Raw genomic sequence first — 20440 nt, forward strand, 5'->3', positions numbered from 1 at the left:
TAAGGTTGTACTGTAAAATGTTATACTCTCTAGAATCATGAATTAAAGAACAAGCCAAATGATAAATTCAACTTTAAATTACAAAAATACTAGAATAACAAGCGCACTAAACATCCATCCCGCATTCGAACTGCCCTCTCCGGCAGTCTCTGTCCCACAATGCATTCCGACCGGCAGCCTTTGAAAAAGCGGCGCGGCTCATTCAAGATGGCGGAGCTGGAGCAGCTGCTGGACGAGAGTGAGTAACAACAAAACTGACAAGCGGTTTAAAAACTGATAAAAATGTTCGGAAACAGTATTTCCAAGAGTAATAGTGAACGGACACTGCTCAAGTGTTTCTGAAAAATACGCCCGAAATGAATTTGGACTGCTTAACGGAATTGTTTCTGACGCGAATATTTCTTGTTTGTGCCATGATCAGCTGCTTTTAATGAAGTGGCTAATATCAATACAAAAACACAGAGGTGAGCATTGTGCAACCTTTTTGACAGTCATTCTTTAGGTACATACAAAGGAGAATTTGATATATTTGTGTATCATCAACGAAAAGGTATGCAGGTCTTCCCCTTTCTAAATCCACAACAACAATTTAGCTGGAGCCTACGGAGAATAATAAAGCTCTGCGTTTCTTTACACTGACGTGTTCATTTTAACAACTTTTTTTATTGAGCGTTGCGAAATTCTCTTGTGTAAAAAAGTACCGTAAAATGTCTATCATTTTTTGTACTGTAAACACATTGTTTACCTGTGTGCTCAAACAGCTCATGACAGGAGTGTTACCTGGATAGCAGTGCATATCGAATGCCTGCTGTACAGTGAATTAAATTTAAAAATCTGTAGAAAACGTTATTAGAGCTTGTTCGGATTTAAAATGAGATGGATGGTTTTCCACTGATATTGTTTTGGTAACATTCTCATTGCATTTCATGAACTTAATTGTATCTTAGCTATATGAATACAATTTAGTTGTACTGCAGAACATAAATAGTGTTATTACAATATGGACAAACTATACTCTTTTTGTTGAAAGACAGTTCTGTAAGTAATGGACTGGCAAATTGGAAAACTTAAAGATCTCTATGACTTGTGGGACAATTGGCCCTGGTGTGAATGTGTGTCTCTGTCTCTGTATGTCCTGTGATTGACTGATGTCCCATTCAGAGTGAATCCCACCTTGTGCCTGTTGCTTGCCAAGCTATGCTCCTGCTTCTGTGCAATTGGGTTTATTGGGTTTATTATGGGTTTATTGGGTCAAGTGGTTAGAAAATGGATGAATGGAGATATCTATGAAATTTTCACAATTGGAAATGTTGAATTGAAATTATCATCAAAAGTGTAAATTTTTTTTAAAAAGAAATCTTTTGATATTCATTGATTTCCATGTTTTATTTGTGACAAATATTAAATTAGTGCTCTGGTAATGGACTGACCTTCATGCAAACAGTTGCTGAAGAAGGACTTGGGTAGATTTAAAGGTTTCCAACATGCATCTGTTAGGCAAGAAACTGTAGCTTTATACCATAATGAAGAACCTTGGAATGGGTATTTCAGTGGTTCTCAGTCCTGGTTCTGAAATTTGACCTTAATCAGTGATGCATATTGTTGGTAGGCTTACTTTTTTAGGAACCTAGGCCTTGGTTTAAAAAATATCCAAGTACTGTGTAACAGCTTTAGCATTCAACGCTTTATGTAGTCTCTTCTCAGCTTAAGAATTTCTTTGATTTTCTCATTTCTAAGGTTTCTAAAATCTTGTGTGTCTATTCTAGCATTGCTCATGTATTTAACAGAACATGAATTTAACATTCCAATGATAAAGAAAATTAAAAATGATTTTATTAATTTGAAGAATACTTTATACTGTTATTAAGGAGATCATGTTCCTTCATGTTGACCTCCTACTATGTTATTTACAGCATCTTCAATGTCCAGTCAAAGAATCTCCTTGAATATGGAGTGGCAAAATGCCACATGTTCTTGTTTTTCTTGGCTGAACTTGCTAATAATTGCACACATTTTGTGTTTTCATCATATGGCCTTTTTTGGAGTGACAGATTATACATAGTTTGACTTCTGGTTTTGAAAGTAAGTGCAGTTAGTTTGTTTTATAGAGCTGCTTTTCAATTACATATGTATCCATTTCTAAAATGTAGGCTAGATCTCCTTACGTTCTCCTGCTGATACTCACTGTCCTTTATAGATGCTTTTTCAGATGAAAATTAAATTACTTATGATGACAGAAATTTTCTTATGGGTGATTGTTGATTAATAAGTCAACAGTCATTTGGAACAGATAAGACGCGATTGTGGATTCTGGCAGAAGACGTAGTAGTTATTTAGCTATATCTCACAAACGTAAAAATATATATGACCCCACTTTATCAATAATATGACCAAAAATATATTTGGGCTACCTGTGAACACGCATTACTCCTCTGTCACAGGAATCTCCTGAAGTAGAATTTTGAACCACAGTGGCATATTATTGGGTTATTACAGATGATATACGTATTACATAAACTGTAGTAACCAAATTGTTATACTCTTATGTTTCACCTTCCTGACAGCATCTCAAGCTATACAATTTCTTGCATTAGGAATTCGTCTTTTCGCATACCCCAGCTTGCTCTCCATGAGATACAGACACACAGACAGGGAGAGAAGCTTGGGGTCAGAGTGCAGGGTCAGCTATTTATACAGCCCCCCTGGAGCAGCTGGGGCTAAGGGCCTTACCCAGACCCAACGGAGTAGGATTCCTCTGTGGGATTTGAACCGGCAACCTTCCAGCCACAGGTGCAGATCCTTACCCACAGTGCCACTGCTCCGCCCCTATGGTATGGTTTAGACTATGGTAGGTGACTATGAAAGTGTCTCAAAGAATCTATAGACAATGGGTAATGCCTAGATAGTCAACATTTCCAGTTCTTATAGCTTCAAACCAAGGAATATTTACTTAGTTGTGCTGGGAGTGAGAGACACTGAAAAATAGTTTTTTGATTTTCTGAAGTTCTGGGTAAATGATTAAGAGTATCAAAAGTATAAGATAAAGACAGGGAGACACAGGGGAATGGTGGTGGTGGGGACTGAAAAGAGAGATGTGGACACAAAACATAAAGCGTGGGTCAGGCAAGAGGGCCTTGTTTGAGATCACCCTGGGAAACCAGATTGAAACTAAGTATTTGCTGGACAGTGGGTACTGAAGACACCTATAAGTTGGATGAACCAAAACTTTTTTCTCTTTAACCTCTCTCTCATACAAATAAAAGAAAACGCTAACTTCCACAACATGACAATTTCTCTTTTTTTGCAAACTAAACAGTTCTATACCGTAATATAGAACACATAATACCGGTGTGGCTCTGTTACTGATTTTTTTTTCTTTTTTTTAAGTTAAAAAGTTAAGTATTTGAGCCTTGTTAAGAGAGCTTGCTTTTGTGTGGTTTTTAGGGAACCCAGTTTGGAACGGTCTCTCCTGGTTTGTGGGTACATTATAGAATAGGGAGATCCGTTCCCATTCATTTGGTTATGATTATTTTACTTATTGACTAATCCACTTGGTCAGTTTCTGATTTTCTCATTAATTTAGTAAATCTCATTTGTAACAATATACTACTTAAGAATGTGTACATGCAAAACACAAACCTATTGATTGAAAGAAGACTGAACTGTATTGTCAATCATAGAGGTTTGTTACAAACTTTGTTAGTCTGCTACCTCGCACTTTCTCAAAAGAACTGAAATTTTAATAGCCCCAATTTTCACTTTATTGCCATGCCCAGGAAAGCCTTGAGGTTAATGCAGAAAATGTAATCAAACTTTTTCTTGTTCTGGACAGATTAAATAAGTTTCATTGGTAATGAACTGCCAACTGACATCGAATTTTCAGTGCTGATTATTGTGCAGATGGAAAGAAATTCTGATTTTGATATTTGTCCTTTGTAAAATCTTCACAATAGTACAGAATGCCAAAAGGGTTTATTTTAATTAATTACAAGGGTTAGTTATTTTTGGTAATACAGAGTTTAATACATTCACTGTGTTTTACTTTCCAGGTATAGATGTTAAGAAAGAACATACAGATGTACGATCATAATCTGTGGTGTGTTTGCTAATTGAATTTTGCGTAACGATATACCATTCGTGTCAAAAATACTAATCCAGTTCACATGTAACTCAATTGCCTGAAGATCAACTGAAGATGTTTTGTTCTAGACTTGAAATCAAGTTACAAGAGTTACATTTCTGAGTAGATCATAGATTAGAGGCATATTTGCAGAGTATTCAACCTGAATATGATATGTGATATAAGTTATTATTGTGTTAATTAAAAATAGAGCTTCAAAGGAGCAATAACAAAGCTTATAGATAAAAACCATGATGAATATTTATTCCAGTGCATAGCAAAACTAGCTTTAATAGAACTTTTAGCGTATAGTACGTAACGATCTGTCCTTTTCTTTCCAATGACGAAAGAGCTTTGGCAGCTGAGGGAGTTTCCTATGCTCAACCCTTTTTATTGTGAGGGGTTTAATGCTATGTCAGTTTGCTTGTACAGAGCATTGAGTTTGCACTGTCAGTTTCAGGTTTTAGGAGTTAAAACTCTAGTGTCTCCAGCTAGATCTGAGGAAAATTATAATAACATGACTGACCTTTGGGCCAAATGTGTGTGTATGTAGAGACATTTATGTGTTTTTGAAAAGAGCTGTAAGAAATGAAAGAAGTGCAATTGTTTTGTTTTTTAGGCTCTTCAGCAAAAGCTCTTGTGAGTTTGAAAGGTAAGTACTTCTGTTTTTCAAATACGTTTCATGCGAAGTGTTTGTGAAATGATTAATTGTAAACAGTTATGGTGTAACATTCTTGGAGCCTTATTATCTATGCAGTTGAAATGATTATCAAGGAGAGACTTACCAAACCTAAAAGAAAGGTTAGTTGACTGTCAGATAAAAAGTGATATTAAGAAGATTAGTCAACATTATATAGCACCTTCCTAACAGTGAGGAGCGGAGCAGCTGGTGTCTTTGTTTCTTGGCATTCATATTCTCTTTTCAGTCTTTCTGCACAAATCAAGTTCTTTACATTTTGTCAAACAGTTTGTAATTAGACCTGAAAATTCCTGTGATTATTTACCACAGAGACAAAATTAAGTGGTGAAAATCTGAGGAAGAACGTCTACTATCTTGGTCGCTAATTTGGAGGAGACAGCGTGCAATAAAGTTTATAGCTCCTTCTCACTACATGCTGAGAATTGCTGATTATATTGAAAATTGGAACATGTTTCCCATGTTAAGAAATGGATATTTACAGCAGGCCTGTATGAATCTAATACCATTAAGTAGGTTCTGCAAAAAAGATTGTGAAAAGTTGTCCTGGTTTCTGAAAGATAAAGCTGGTTTATTGTAATACTATTCTTAACTGATCACACCTATGGCATTAGTTTTAAAATGGTGTATGCGTTTGAACAGTTAACATGAATTAAACTGAGAAAACGAACGTACAAAAGTGAGCTTTTTTTATCAGCCTATTAATATTTATAATTATGACAGTGTGGCAGAATGAAAACCCCAGAGCTTTGTTGATAAGTAAAATGTGCTGCTCAGGACTCAAATGAGGGTGAAAATAATAAAAAGGCTATATAAAAAATAAGACATTTTGCAAACGAGAGGATGCCAAATTACCTGTCTGCCTCATTTTTTAGTTGTTAATTGATCTTAGGGTCTTCAGCTGTTTCTTCGAAGAACCAGATGTTTTAGACTTTTGACAGTGTTGCTCTGTAGCTACTCTCTCAACCGTTTGTGTAAAGCCTTTGGTGGTTCTTTTAAACGTACTTCCCCTTAGTTTGTGTCCACTAGTTTGCATTATGCTGAAAAAAAACAAAAGGATTAGCATGCCTCTTAATTCTGATTGTCTTTGCTTTATGACAGATTGTGAGTCTTCCAAAAACAATTAGAAAAATTGCATTTAGATGATAAAAGCAAACATTTCATTAAAAGATCTAAACGAATTCAGCTTAGAGTTAATATAATGAGTGTCAAAGTATACAATTAAACAATGTATACAACCATTTTAACTGCCTTGGGCGGACGCATTTTTTTTAAACGTTAGTAGAATTATTGGTTTAGCTCTGTCAATGTGGTTTTATTTCCTCTACAGTGAGATACACAATCCCCTCTCCAGTATTGCTGTTACTATGGTGTTGGAACAGGGATGAGATTTTTAGTGCAGGGGCATTTAAGAGCAGGAAAAGACATGTTTTGCCTGCTATAATTGGTCACTATGAGAAAAACAATGTGATCAAAAGAAAAACAAGTACTTTCATCTTAATCCAGGGAGATTTTGTACATTTAGAATGGATGGTGCCAATACTGGCTTGACTTGGCTTGCAGTCAACGTTATAGAATTAAGTGGCAGCTAAGTAAATTAATTAATATCTACTCTTATGTAGATCATTATCCAATAATTGTTTTCTTACTTTTTTGTGTTCTGTAGAGTTCTGTAACATTAAGGAAGTATGTTCAAGCCAATTCTGTTTGAGACTGTATAGTATATCATTTGTTTAATTAGTCCTGAAATTGATTAACTGCAGCAATGGTGTGGTGTTCCTGCTTGCATATCGAGTTTGATCTCTCGGAAGTAATTATATGAAAGGTAGAGGTTTATAAAACAACCACAAAAAAACAAAACTAAAGCAATAAAGAGAACCTTCATCATGTAGGTTTCACAGCCTTTCAGTCCAGTACCACACTGGCTTACTCCAGTGTGTAGTTTACAGTACTAGAACTCCAGCTTCCATGTCTGAGAATCCCTGTCCTATTTCTATTAAGTGTACAATTATTATTTTCCTAACAAGAAACTAAGCTAGGATAAGAGCTCCATACTAATAGAACTTTACTTCAATAGAATTTTGAATCTGGGGATTCTTGGCTTTGTTGTGAATGTGCTGCTGCACATGTGCTCATGGTTTTGGAAAACATGTCTAAAGACTTTTTCATTAATATTTAACAGAGGGCAGTTTATCTAACACATGGAATGAAAAACACAGCTCTGTACCAAAGCCTCAGAACAGTAAGGGAAGAAGCAGCTATTCATCCATGGAAACGGTAAGAGATTCTCTTCGCTTCATTTGATAAATAAGAATCTTGGACCAAGGCTTCATAAATTTTGGAAAACACCAGATGTTTGTTGGGCATTAACCTTTGTCACTCCTTAGAATGCTGTCAGTTTATCATGAACAGTTATCTCATTAATGTATGTGGTGGATTAATTGATAGTGATGATTGGTCCTTTGGGAAGGAGTTTAATTTACCTGGCTTCACTTGTGGAGATTGAACCCTCTTCTTTAAAGAGCAATTAGTTTTATACATTGTTACAAACTTTACACGCTTGTAATGTTAAAGACATGATTGTGTAAAGGATTCAGAATACATATACTGTATTTAGTCTGTTGCTTGTCTAAAAATAATCCATTACAGGAGGAAAAAAGTCTTATTTAAACAAAACTAATAGTTACAACTAATATATTTTTAACTTGTTCTGCTCTCCAGTTCCTCGGGTGATACTGGGCATGGATGAATATTACCACTATACATGATATGACTTTGACTGCTAATTTCCCAGCAGCGTAAGCAGATGCAAGCAGGGAAAGGCAATTTACACACAATGACCTTCAAAAAATATTGGGACAGCAGTCATATGAATGACAAGTACAATGCTTTATTTTAGGTAAATTACATGCATACATTTTATGATATTTGAACAAAAACTTACTTTCTGTTGGTAATGTGAACCACTGTGATGACCCACTGATTTCAGGACACATTTACATTAGGCACATTTCTGAGTGGTTTGTAATAGTCAGTATCAGGCAACCTGTTGAGCTCAACAAAATTTGTGTAATCTTTTGACTTTTTTCCTTAGCATAATAAATGCTCAATTGGATTTAAATGTGGAGATTGATTTAACCATTTTGGTTTTCCTCTTTTTTTTTTTCCCTAATGAACTTGTCATGCTGAGTGGACAAGCGCCACTCAATAAGTGTGGAATCATTTTCTTCTACATAAGCTGAAAAAACATCTCTTAATTTAATGTAGTATAATAATTAATAGTTAATAATTAATGTAGTAAAGTAATGAAGCCAATTCATACATAGGGGTTCTTAGGAGGCCATGATTGGTAAAAGCCAGGAGGAAATTTGGCCAGGACACCCCTACTTTTTAAGAAACGCCCTAGGATTTTTAATGACCACAGTCAGGACCTAGGTACATCCTAGTAGTACATTTCACATTTTTGGTTTCACTTTATGCCTTATGTTACCATAAATTAACTACTTTTTTTAACTTGTCACTTTTACAGTTTGCTTTTTTAAACAATCTTACTGTATTTTAAGATCGGAAAGTAGTTTTTCTGCTGTTTTCTAAGCAACCTTTTTGGTAAGTATACACTTGTGTTGCTTAAAATGGGAGCACATGACTGCTGCATTCAACAGTGGAATTGATGGTGGATCACACCCTTTATTTTGCTGAAGGGTGTTCCATGTAAAGTTGGGGTGGGACACCTTTAGGCAAGCAGTCAAACAGCAGTCCTTAAGGTCTGCATGCTACAGTATGTGTATGGATTTCTAGGTCTCTTAAAACACTAGCACTTTAAGACCTTGGAGAAGATGTTAAACTGGTCCAGTTTAGCCAAATTAGCTTATTTGAGTAATTAAGATCTGAGAAGAAATGAAAACCTGTGCACACATCAGTCTTCTAGAGCTAGGATTGGACATTCTGCTGTTATGCACCACACAAAGCTTTACTTTGTCAAGTGGGACAGGTTGTGCTTGTGTAGAAGCAGAATGCCCAGATCACTTCAAGAGCAATGCTGTGTTGGATAAAATGGGACTTATTTCAATATATGATGTATTTCATGAGAATTTTAATATATATAAAAACTATAAACCTATAATTAAATTGAATACATACAGTTGGTTTTCTAAAATTTAACAATTTTTTATAAGGATAGGAAGAATCTTTGTGATATTGTTGTGCAAGAATATTCAAATGCATTGCTTGATATAATGTATATTCTAAGTCATTGATTTGTTTTAGGGAAGAAGCTGTAGTGTGTGTGTATATATATATATGCTGAAGTTGATTTTTTTAAATCAGATGAACATGATTTATATTAACTAGCTTTTGGCTATTTTTCAAGATGTCCTGATTACAGTTCAAGTGGCTAAAGTGGAGTTTTTCAGGTGTTTAATTTTCCTTTCATCTTAAATAGCCAACAAGAAGCTCTAAAAGGAGCCGCTTGCTTTGTGAGGATGAAGACCGACAGATGAACTCCAGGTCTCCTAGAAGAAGCCAGAGAGTAATTACAGCACCTCAGGTGACACTGTCTCCATTTACTTTGGTTATTGACACTACTGTTTGCTCAGTTTCCAGATTTTCCAGACCATTATTACTTAGAGATATCGGTAGAAATTCATCTCTTTAATCTGCTCTGTAGCATCATCTTAATTGATTTCAAATTTAAATACAGGCAGTTATTCAGACCTAAATGGTACATTCCAGGTCTGAATTTAAAATTCCAGGCAAGTTCCAGGCACTGCAAAATGTATGCACATTTGCTAATGCCCTGTATTTTACATTTCTTTTAAATTAGAAACTTACAACTGTTGCAACTCCAGATAAGAAAGCATCACAAAAGATTGGGTTGAGACTGCGAAACCTCCTCAAACTTCCAAAAGCACACAAGTGGTGCATTTATGAATGGTTTTATTCCAATATTGACAGGTAAGAGCCATTTATTTCTTTAAACACAACACTAATTTTACATTCAATTTGTAAAAAAAACATTTTCCTTTTTTTTCCTTGTGCCTATATAATTTTGTGTGTTCAGTGCTATTCACAATAATCCATGATATAATCACAGTAGGAAATGTTTGCATAGTACATCTGGGAGTCAAACTGAGTCCAGTAAATAGGTTTTTACACTGTTATGTTGTCCTCTGTGCACCTTGATATCATGTTTCTCTAAATTTAAGCTATTTATGAATGATGCCTCCATATATCAAACAAAACCTTTTATATCAGCCTGAAGTTTCACTTTTCATTTATACATTTTATTTTTTAGACCATTCTTCATGTCCGTTTTCTTTCACTTTGAAAAATCACCCTCCCATCTGAGTGATGTAGAATCATTTTGTCCTGCATTGCATAGGAGTAAATGTTACCTATTGATGAGTTTTTTGATATTGTAAAGAATTATCCATAATGCTCTTTTGATATGTGTTGAGATTTATATTTCTGCCCAGTCTGTGGTAAAATAGTTGGGATGCTCACTGGTCATTTAGAGAATTTAGATGTTAATACTTTTATAACCATGTTACTATACACACAAAATTGGAGTGCAGTATGTTGAAACCTCCGGGCTTGTAGTGTTGTGACTGAAAGGTAACAATTAATTGAAAGAAGTCTAATGATTAAACTCGGTATTCACAAGTGACTGAGCTGGAGAATGAGATCCAGACATCACAAATTTGAGCCTGGATTGTGAAGACGGGCATTCCATAAGCAACGATACAGGATTGAATCTGCAATTCTATGGAAATCAAAATCAAAATAATGCTGACCAAATGAAGGTCACTACACACCTTTTTTATTTCTTTGTTGGTGTTAAAAAAAAATGCACATAACATAACAGTGTTTCCAAAATCAGCCACCCAAAAAACGAGCCATGATTCATTTTCATTCGAGACGGCAGTTGGCTGGGTGTCAATCACACAGAAATCTGGCATGTTGAAGCAACCTAAGGAGGCAGAGTTAATTTTCAGTTTGCAGTTTCAGTTAGATTGGGTTCATATGTATATAATATTTAAACTATTAAATAAACCTTTGATGTAGATGCATGATCGCTCATGTGAACATGATGGTCATGTGGTTCCTGCAGCTCACCGTCACAGATACAGGATGTGATTAGAATGTTAGTTGCAGAATATTCTCATGATGGTGCAACAATCCTGTCTAGTCTTCAGTGTTTTCTGTTAACTAGCTAATATGGATATGATTTGCACTTCACAGACAATAAGTCTTCACAGCTGTCTTATTTCTTAAATAAAAACAGACTTCAAGAACCTATACAAAACTGACCTCAACTGTACACTGAGAGTAATCATGCTAACCAATACTACTACTTACTAGTAGTACAAGTAGTACAACTTCTTACAAGTAGCTAACTAATGTATGGTTTGACAATTACAGATTTGTGACATAAATGGTGCAAAGGATAATTGTGTTGAACTTATCAGATAGTGTGTTGAATACTCAAATTAGCCAGATAAATGTCATAAAAATGTTGAAAAATACTACCTTACAGTAAAAAGGTCATAATTATCCAGTAGAAATAATTTGAGCAGTTTTGTTTTGTGTAAATAGCTGGGAAAATGTTTAGCCAACAATGAGTAAACTAGAAAACTTGGAATAGAAATAAATTTGTCAACAAAGACATAATTTTCACAATATAAAATACAGTCTAGCTATATCTATAATCTTGCTATAGTCTTCAGTGAAATATTAGATCATGATAAAGCCCTTATGCTGAAGGCGAGCAAATTCTAGAACTGCAGGCTAGCATTCTGACAAAAGTTTTAGATGGGTCTTGAGAAAGTAAAACGTTTCAAGGGAGGAAGTCTGGAATTTGTCTTTGGAGAAAATGGCAAACACCCTTAATGTAGTGATTGGACATCCATCTAGTTGTACACCTCAGCTGAATAAATTCGAACTACCAAATGATATACAGGACAGAGAGTAAGGATTAGCTCATTTTTCCCGAGATTTAAGGTTGACTGGATTTATTGGTTTCTCTATGGCAAAGATGTTCTGCTCTTTACAAATGTGCTATGGGCTAAGATTATGTAACAGTCTTAATTAATTAATTGCTTATATAGCGCTTTTCTGGAAACTCCACTCAAAGCGCTTTGCAGGTAATGGGGACTCCCCCCACCCCCCCACCACCACCACCACCACCACATCCACCTGGATGATGCTGCGGCAACCATAGTGCGCCAGAACGCTCACCACACATCAGCTATCAGTGGGGAGGAGAGCAGAGTAATGAAGCCAACTCATAGATGGGGATTATTAGGAAGCCATGATTGGTAAGAGCCAATGGGAAATTTGGCCAGGTCACCTGGGTTACACCCCTGGGATTTTTAATGACCACAGAGAGTCAGGACCTTGGTTTTACGTCTCATCCGAAGGATGGCGCCTGTTTATGGTATAGTGTCCCCTTCACTATACTGGGGCATTAGGACCCACATGGACCGCAGAGTGAGCGCCCCCTGCTGGCCCCACTAACACCTCTTCCAGCACAACCTTAGTTTTTCCCAGGAGGTCTCCCATCTGGGTACTGACAAGGCTTGCACCTGCTTAGCTTCAGTTGCCAGGTGTGAGTTTACTTGTTGTTGCAGCTTGATTTTGCCTTGCTTCTGTCTGACCAATTAAAACTTGGGAAGTGACTGTTCCACTGTTTTTTTATGTTGATTATGATAGTTTCTGAAGTCATGAACCTTTTCTTGTTTGTAATGCCACAAGGTGTTTGATCTGTTACAGTTGAGGGTCTCTGCTCTGTCAGTGCTTTGGTATAGCCTGGTGGGCCGTAGGGAACAGTCCATTGTTTTTTATTTATTCGAGTAGGTATTCACATAGGATACTTTGAGATAAACCATCTGTTGTGTACCTTGTAAGCACCCACTGGTTTTACATTCAACAAGCTTTACTCCAAAATTTGAAATCCTCATTAGTGGAATGTCAGTTTATACTTTAATTCAACCTGGTTTGTTTTTCAAATCAAACAAAAAAGCCTCTATTTCATTTTTGTTTCCATGGTTCATTTATTTTTTCACAAAAATATCTTCTATTTATCCAGCACAATGACAACACCAAAACAAAGAAGGCAGACATCAATATTTTGATGAACCATGAGGTGAAGTTCACTAGTTGTTTTAGAAGAAATATCCCAGATGTGTTTTCTCTTGTAGAAAGATAAAGAACCTTTGTAAAGAAATGCATAGTCTGGTGACACCTAGTGGGATAGACACTGTATTAAAAACAGTAGTCTTCAGAAAGTTTTAGAAGGAAGAGACTGCAGATGCGCATCCATATTAATACTATAGCAGTTCATAGAACAAAAGTTTTTAGAGATCTGTAAACCCACTTGGATATATAATAAAATGTTTATTCCAGAACTGTTGTACAAAAGTATATACCAGCCCTCAATATTTAACACCTGTGTGCTAGCCAGGATCATTTTACAGTAGTGGCTCCTTTTTTAAATAGGTGGGTTCTTGGGTAACATATGCAAAGACAGAAATCCAGTGCAAAGTGGTGCTTTACAGTGAGAGAAAAAACCCTGCCTGCTTTTGAGCTCTCACTAAACTTCATCTCCAGTGCATGTCACTTTCTTTTTTTCTGGTACAAAGCATAATAGAGGTATCTTCTGAAATTCCTGGTTTTAAACTGTCACTTTACCAAATTACTTCCCTCAATTAAGGTGCCTGTGAAAGAGGACAGAAGGTGATTTCCCTCTGTATACCGGGGATTGTAGTTCAGATAAGATCCATGTTGTATGAATGTACTACAATTTTATAGCATGTAATGAATGTCCAACCCAGGTACGTCACTGTGGCCAAAAACTGGTGGAAAGATTAGATTAAGATTCGATCTGATACACACTGTTATATGTGAAATTTCTGTGACAAAATGGGAAACTTCATTTGTGTATATGTCTTATGCCCTCTAACCTTCTTAGTGATTTTTTTCTCCATCTTGAGAGACCCAATTCCTCTAGCTTTTCTGTCAAATGTGTACATGTAACACTTTGTTTAAATAACCACATATAGAAACTGACACAAGTCATTCCTTATTCATCTCTGAGAAGCGCTGGTGAATTAGATGGCTTTCAACGAGTCTTAATGTACATGCTTTGCACATTTGAGATTCTAGAAGGTATAACAAGACTGAACAACAAAAAAAGTATTTTGCCAGCATATGCAGTTGTGAGAAAAAGTTTGTGAACCTTTAGGAATTATATTGATTTCTGCATGAATGGCTCCTAAAATGTGATCTGATCTTAATCTAAATCATAATAATCTAATTTAACAAACAACATACACTACATTTTGCATTGCCATATCTTTATTGACCATATGGTTTAAACAATCTAAGTCATTGATGGAAAAAGCATGTGAACCCTTATATTTAGTAACTTGTGGAACCTCCTTTATTGGCAATAACCTCAACCAGATGCTTTCTGTAGCTGCTGATCAGACCTGCGGCGTCATTAGGAGGTATTTTGGCCTATCCCTCTATACAAACTGTTTCCGTTCATGTATATTTTTGGGATGTCTTGCTTGAATGGCCTGCAGTGTAAAATGGACAATGTAAAATGTTGTGTGTGTTTGTTAAATAACACTGTCTTTATTTATTATTATGACTTAGATGAAGATCAGAACACATTTTAGGAGCAATTCATGGAGAAATCTAGATAATTCCAAAGGGTACACAAACTTTCTCACAACTGTAGCATTTCTGCTCTGAAATTCTAAGAGTATAAATGTTTCAGGAATTTTCTTTTAACTCTTTGCCTTCAAACATAACAAATTATTTGTGTGGTTCACAGGCCTTTATTTGAAGGGGACAACGATTTTTGTGTGTGCTTGAAGGAATCATTTCCAAATCTTAAAACTAGGAAATTAACCCGAGTAGAATGGGCTACAATAAGAAGATTAATGGGAAAACCTAGAAGGTACAGTACTTACAATGTTTTTTTTTCCGTAATGTTGTGCTGCTTAGAAAAGCTCATTATTTTTATTAAATGCAGTAATAAACGTGTTTACTGGAGGATTAAGGCCAGAACATTTTTACTGTTATTTGTCACAACACTTATTATTGAAAATGTTACTTGAATGAGTGTTTACTAGTTTTTCCCCAGGCAGCCTTGATATTGAACACTGGTGCAGTTGAATAATACTCATAATATGCTATATTGCTGCTTAAAGTTTGTGAATCCCTATTGTATTTCTTTCAATGTTACATTTTTCCTATGAAATCCTTAAATCAAAACTAGTCTTTAGTGTTATAAAAGAATGGTTATATATCTGCAAATTAAATGTATTGTTTAGAGAGAAATTGATGCATGCAATAGAAAACTAAATAGGTAAATAAGAATTAGTGCATGTGCAAATGTGAGTCTTTTGAAGTTCATTAGCATAGTCAATGAGTTAACTATAAACAGGTGCTAAAATCATTTGGATAACCAAGTTATCCAATCAAAGAGCCAATCTCCAAGACAAAGGTTAGGAGGCCCTCTACTACTACTCCAAAGGTCAATTTGGTATTACCCTGACAGATTAGTGTAATATGCTGTGCCACTATCTACAGAGATCTCAGGAAGAGGGTTGTTCATCAGTCTACTGTAAGTCAAATAGTCTAAAAATGGAGAAGAATTAAGACCACACTGACCACACTTTACCTAGATGTGGATGTCCTTCATACCTTTAACAATACGATGCAAACTGAATAGCAACAGCGTCCACAGGAGGGAAGCCAGGAGAAAATAGTTACACTCAAAAAAGAACATTGCTGCTCGTCTTAAGTTTGCAAAAGACCATCTGAATGCTCCTGTAGATTTTTTGGAAGAGTTCTCTGCACAGATGAGTATAAAATTGATCTTTTTTGGTCAGAACAAAAAGCTCCATATCTGGTGAAAACCTGCTACCAATATAACCTTATCTCCACTGCCAAGCATGGTGGAGGGAGCGTCATGAATTTGGGCTGCTTTTCTGCCCATGGACCAGGTCAGCTCACCATCATACCAAAACAATTCACATACTTTCAAGCAGCACTGTATCTTCTTACTACAGCATACTAATTGCAGAGAGATGTTTTTACAATAAATATATTTTATAAAATTTGCTTGATGTATACAAAAGAATGAACGTATTATCTAAATGAAGAATGATGCTCAATAAACTTAACAATAGTAAAGTGTCATGTGAATTCTTCCACTTTGGAAGAAAGTATTTTATTCCTTTTTGTTTTTGGTTTAGGACACTGGCTTTAGAAAATGCTTACTGTGCCTGTGTATAGCTTTAGTTTCTTATGTAATTAAAATTGCGTTATGTGAGAATGCACTATTTTAAAAGTAAAATTATAATGCTCCCTAAAAAAATAATTGATATTTTGATTGATTTTCAGATTTTACTGATTCTGATTTAAGGACAACATCATTTGTACTTGTTTTAAGAGGTACAGATGGATTATTAGCACAAACACCATCCTATGCAGGTCATGGTCTATTTTCAAAGCTTTTTCTCACACGTTTGGTATGTGAGGTATTCTTTGTCTATAAACCAGCATGCAAGCTGACAAATGAATGAACACCTACTTTAAAATACACTGAATGTACTGTGAGTAATATTGGATTTTATTTGTCTGTCAATACCGGATTCATACTTTCATCAAAGCATCGTGTGCAGTTGTTTATCTGACTCTTCATGTGTATGTTTCAATGGGGAGTTTTGTCATTGTACAAAGGAACAAGATGAAATTGGTTCCACTCAGAAAAGTAAAACAAACATGCTGCTTCTTTTTTTGTACTTTTCAATGTATAATTAACTGCTATTATGTAGGTAATATTGATTTAACAGCTATCCAAACATTATTTAGCAGGTGCTTCACAAAGTAACACAAGCTCCTTTCTGGGAGACAAATGTGTGCCCCAAGGTCTAACAGTAATAGATTTAGGAAATTCCTTATCCCCTCTGCAGTTTTCACTTTTGAATAATGCAAAAACAATTCCATTAATCGTTTGTCAGCATCCTTTGTTGGTACATTGTATTGTTGTGTTGAACTCTACTGTAAAACAAATTTCCCTGAGGGAATGATCATAGATCATCATTCCATCATACTGTTTTCAGCATCATTGATAAAAAAAATTCAACATTAAGTTCTTTAAAAAGTACCACAGTACTGTCCCATAAACCCTCTGTGTCATGTTGCCTCAAGACTAAAACGTCTGACTTTTGCTCCGCTTATAAAAACCTGAAGAACATTTTTATATGCGCTTGGAATGGCCAGGGTCAAGTAATCCAGCACCAGTTCAATTGCCCTGAAACACCTCTACAGATTCTTCAAGGGAAGTGTTGTATTTTTGATGTAGCAATTTAAATTGCAGGTCTTCCATTTAGAGCATATAATGGAATGAATATTTATCACATTTGCTCATGAACTGACTTTCTCAATGCTTTAATAGAGAAGCTGTCCTTGCTGGTTTTAAGTCTGGAGAGATGCATGACAATTTAGAGAAAATATGCATGGGTATTTCCAGATGGGTTAAGTTCAGCTATTCACGTGCGGGTGCAGCACAGAAATCTGCTGCAGGTGATTTCTGTTAGGTTCTTTTTAAAGATAGGAATTTAACATTTTCTAGATATGAGGATTTGCTAAGCAACTTTAGAGTCAATTTCTAACCTATAAAAAGAGCTGAGAAGTTTTTTAATTCAAATTAAATTACTTGTATTTTGGGATATTTCCAATAATTTTAGTGAATACATAAACTCTGCATTGCCTTCTTTCCTATAGGTGTTCAGCAGCATTCTTTGCAGAAGAGCGATCAGCACTCAAACAGAAAAGGCAAAAAATTAGATTACTGCAACAAAGGAAGTTTACAGATGTGTCACACTGCAAAGATCTTCCAGAGGAAATACCACTGCCTTTAGTTATTGGAACAAAAGTTACAGGTATACACTTTTAATATATGAAATCTCTGCCCTTTTCATGGTCCTGCGAAATCAGAGCAAACTACAATTAGGATTTATCAAACAGTAATCTGTTTTGCTATAACTATTTTAAAGGGGATCAACCCTAGACAATCAGTTTTTATTATTTTTCTACTATCACTGGTCTGTGAAGATAAAAGTATTTCTATTTTCAGTTAGTAGCTTGATAGTAACCCTTTTGTTTGTAAAGAAATTACAACCATATTTTGAGTGAACATTTATTGCATTATACTGTTAGAAAATTCAGTGCACAAAATGTTTATGTTTAGCAGAAGTTTAATTTGCACTTTGGTTTCATTGATTTTCCTAAGCTATTGGTATGATTTTTGTAGTTGTAGTTAAATTCCTTGTTTTCTGCTGCTGTAACATAATACATAACTTACACATGGGAGTGGTGTTTAGGTTTCGTTGTTTAGCTAGCCTTGGCTAAATTCTTTTCCTCCTTACATTACATTTGAAGTGAATGGAAAGATTTTGTTACATTGTCCAGATAACACTTTTCTTTCTCAAAGTGTCGGCAGAAATCTGCCAATGCAAAAACATCATTATATACTGAGTGAGTCATGTATATGATAAAGTGCCTACAATTTTAAACACCTAGTTTAGATTCCATTCAAAAAATATGACAAGCATCAAAAGAAATGAGACTTTGTTTTATACAAAAATAAGGCAGGCAGCTTGAATATCAAATTTGAATGTTTAATTTTGATTGGGAATTAACCTGTTGAATGCCCATTCTGAAAATCAAGACAAGAAAACGGAAAGAAGTAGGGCCTATTGGCTCATCACAAGAATGCCTACATATACGGACTCTTTGAATCCTTTACCAAGTTCATTTGGAGGTCAAGAAGTTGTAGTACAACAGACTTCATCTGACGAGGGAAAGAGAACATGTTTTAAAGGACAATTCTTTGTATCGGTTGTGCCCTGTTGCTCCTGCAGCAAGAGAAAAAATATTGACTGCTAACATTCCTGTGCAAAAGATTTTTTTACTGCTGCCACAGACTGAGACAAACATAGTCAGATGACAGTGTGTGGACACTTGAATTCTAGTTTCTAACAGAACAGTGATGTGTGTATATATATATAATAAAACAGAAGACTACACACCTTGAGCAGCCACCCACATTTTTATAATTTGTGTTGGAATACCAAACCCAGCAAATATAATATAAGTGTTGTCAACAGTTCTTCATTAAAAGAGTTCCAGAGCTGTACCCATCACGCCATAGCAACAGTTTGCTTTGGAGCTGGAGGTCATCTGCTAGCTGTGACCTCGCCGAGTCTCCACCTCCACTGCATGTAGGTATAGACAACAATCACAGCTGCTGCCTGTACAACATGCACTGTTCCACAGCTTGATGCTATGCAGATGTCAAGCTGACCACCTACTGAATCATCTCCATGAGTGACACAAATGTCTGGCTGTCCTCTGTGTGTTTGCTCAAGAAGCTAGTTGTAAGTGGAGCAGCAGGAGTGCTTCAGACGGAGAGACCCCCTTTGAACGCTAACAAAAGAAAAAACATCACCCAGGTACACAGAACAAGTGTACTGCTGTGGGCCCATTAGTTGCCAAATATTTCTTGAAGGGGCTAAGTCATGAAAAACACTTTTAACTTGGAAAACCAGAAATGGGTCAAGTCACATGAACATAATCAACAGCACTCAGCCAGGAACATAAGCCAGAGGGAAGGCAAGGCACATTTCCTAGGCAGATGAGGACATGTATGTAGCTGTGAATGCTATTCCACCAGAGTGCCAAGGGGCACCAGCAAAGATGTATTTGACCATGGATCAGATGTAGACCATCCTCAGGAAATTGCAAGGATTGCAGCTGACATTGGACTTTGCCATCAAAAGGGGGTAACGAACTCATGCATTTTCCTCTTAAGATCTGCAGGACCCGAGAGAGAAACATGACAGCTTTCCAGCACAGAAAGGCTGATTCTGCCGCAAAGTCCTTTCAAAACAGGCTTGGAGATTAAAGGACAGTACAGACACCAATGGCCTGGTCAGCAACGCTAGCAGCCACATGAAAGATTGTACAAGAAGTGTAAAGCATTTCATCAGTCCTCATGAGAAGGACAGCTAGCTATGGGTCCAGCTGATGCATCCCTGTCAAGATTGATGACTTATCAGTTAATGTTGTCATAAATACTGCTGTGGAAGTCACCATGATCTCCATGGACTTGCCAACAGCCAATGCCAATGCCAACAGCTGAAGATGGAAGAACTGCTAGGCACCACTCCAGTACAGCTGCTTAGTGCAGAATCAGTGAAAGAATTGTTGGCAGTTGGAGCAAGTCACTCAAGTGTGAAGTCATATGTTGTAGACATTCAATACATACTTTTGCGAGGATTGGGCTTCATGCTTGCCACAGACACAGGGCAAAGTGTTCTTCAGAGGATAACTGGACCGCAGTATTTTTTAGTGAATTGATTAATCGGGGCAGAAAGTAGTAGTTTTTCTTGGGAATCTAAACTGATGTAATTTCTGGGTCTGCCTCGTTTTGAATTACAATGTATGTGTATATATTACACAGATTAACAAGACCTCTCCTCCCACCTTTGTGTTAATTTGCCACAGTGTACATTATATATTTTAGATTTTTGTATGCTAAATCA

The 20440-nt window shown here is 36.1% G+C and overlaps 1 protein-coding gene across 1 annotated transcript in view; it reads left to right on the forward strand.

The window, feature by feature from the left end:
• The window catches only part of lin9 (lin-9 DREAM MuvB core complex component), a 29454-nt gene continuing 9014 nt past the window's right edge, over positions 1-20440 (forward strand). Inside the window, exons 1-7 of the mRNA XM_088625003.1 lie at positions 1-238; positions 4740-4772; positions 7000-7094; positions 9259-9363; positions 9640-9770; positions 14656-14781; positions 17619-17776. Of these exons, the coding sequence (XP_088481129.1) occupies positions 160-238; positions 4740-4772; positions 7000-7094; positions 9259-9363; positions 9640-9770; positions 14656-14781; positions 17619-17776 (727 nt within the window). The 5' untranslated portion in view covers positions 1-159. The remainder of the gene's footprint in view (positions 239-4739; positions 4773-6999; positions 7095-9258; positions 9364-9639; positions 9771-14655; positions 14782-17618; positions 17777-20440) is intronic.

The sequence above is a fragment of the Lepisosteus platostomus genome, chromosome 3 (assembly GCF_059453375.1).
Source record: "Lepisosteus platostomus isolate fLepPlt1 chromosome 3, fLepPlt1.hap1, whole genome shotgun sequence".
Taxonomy (NCBI): Eukaryota; Metazoa; Chordata; class Actinopteri; order Semionotiformes; family Lepisosteidae; genus Lepisosteus; species Lepisosteus platostomus.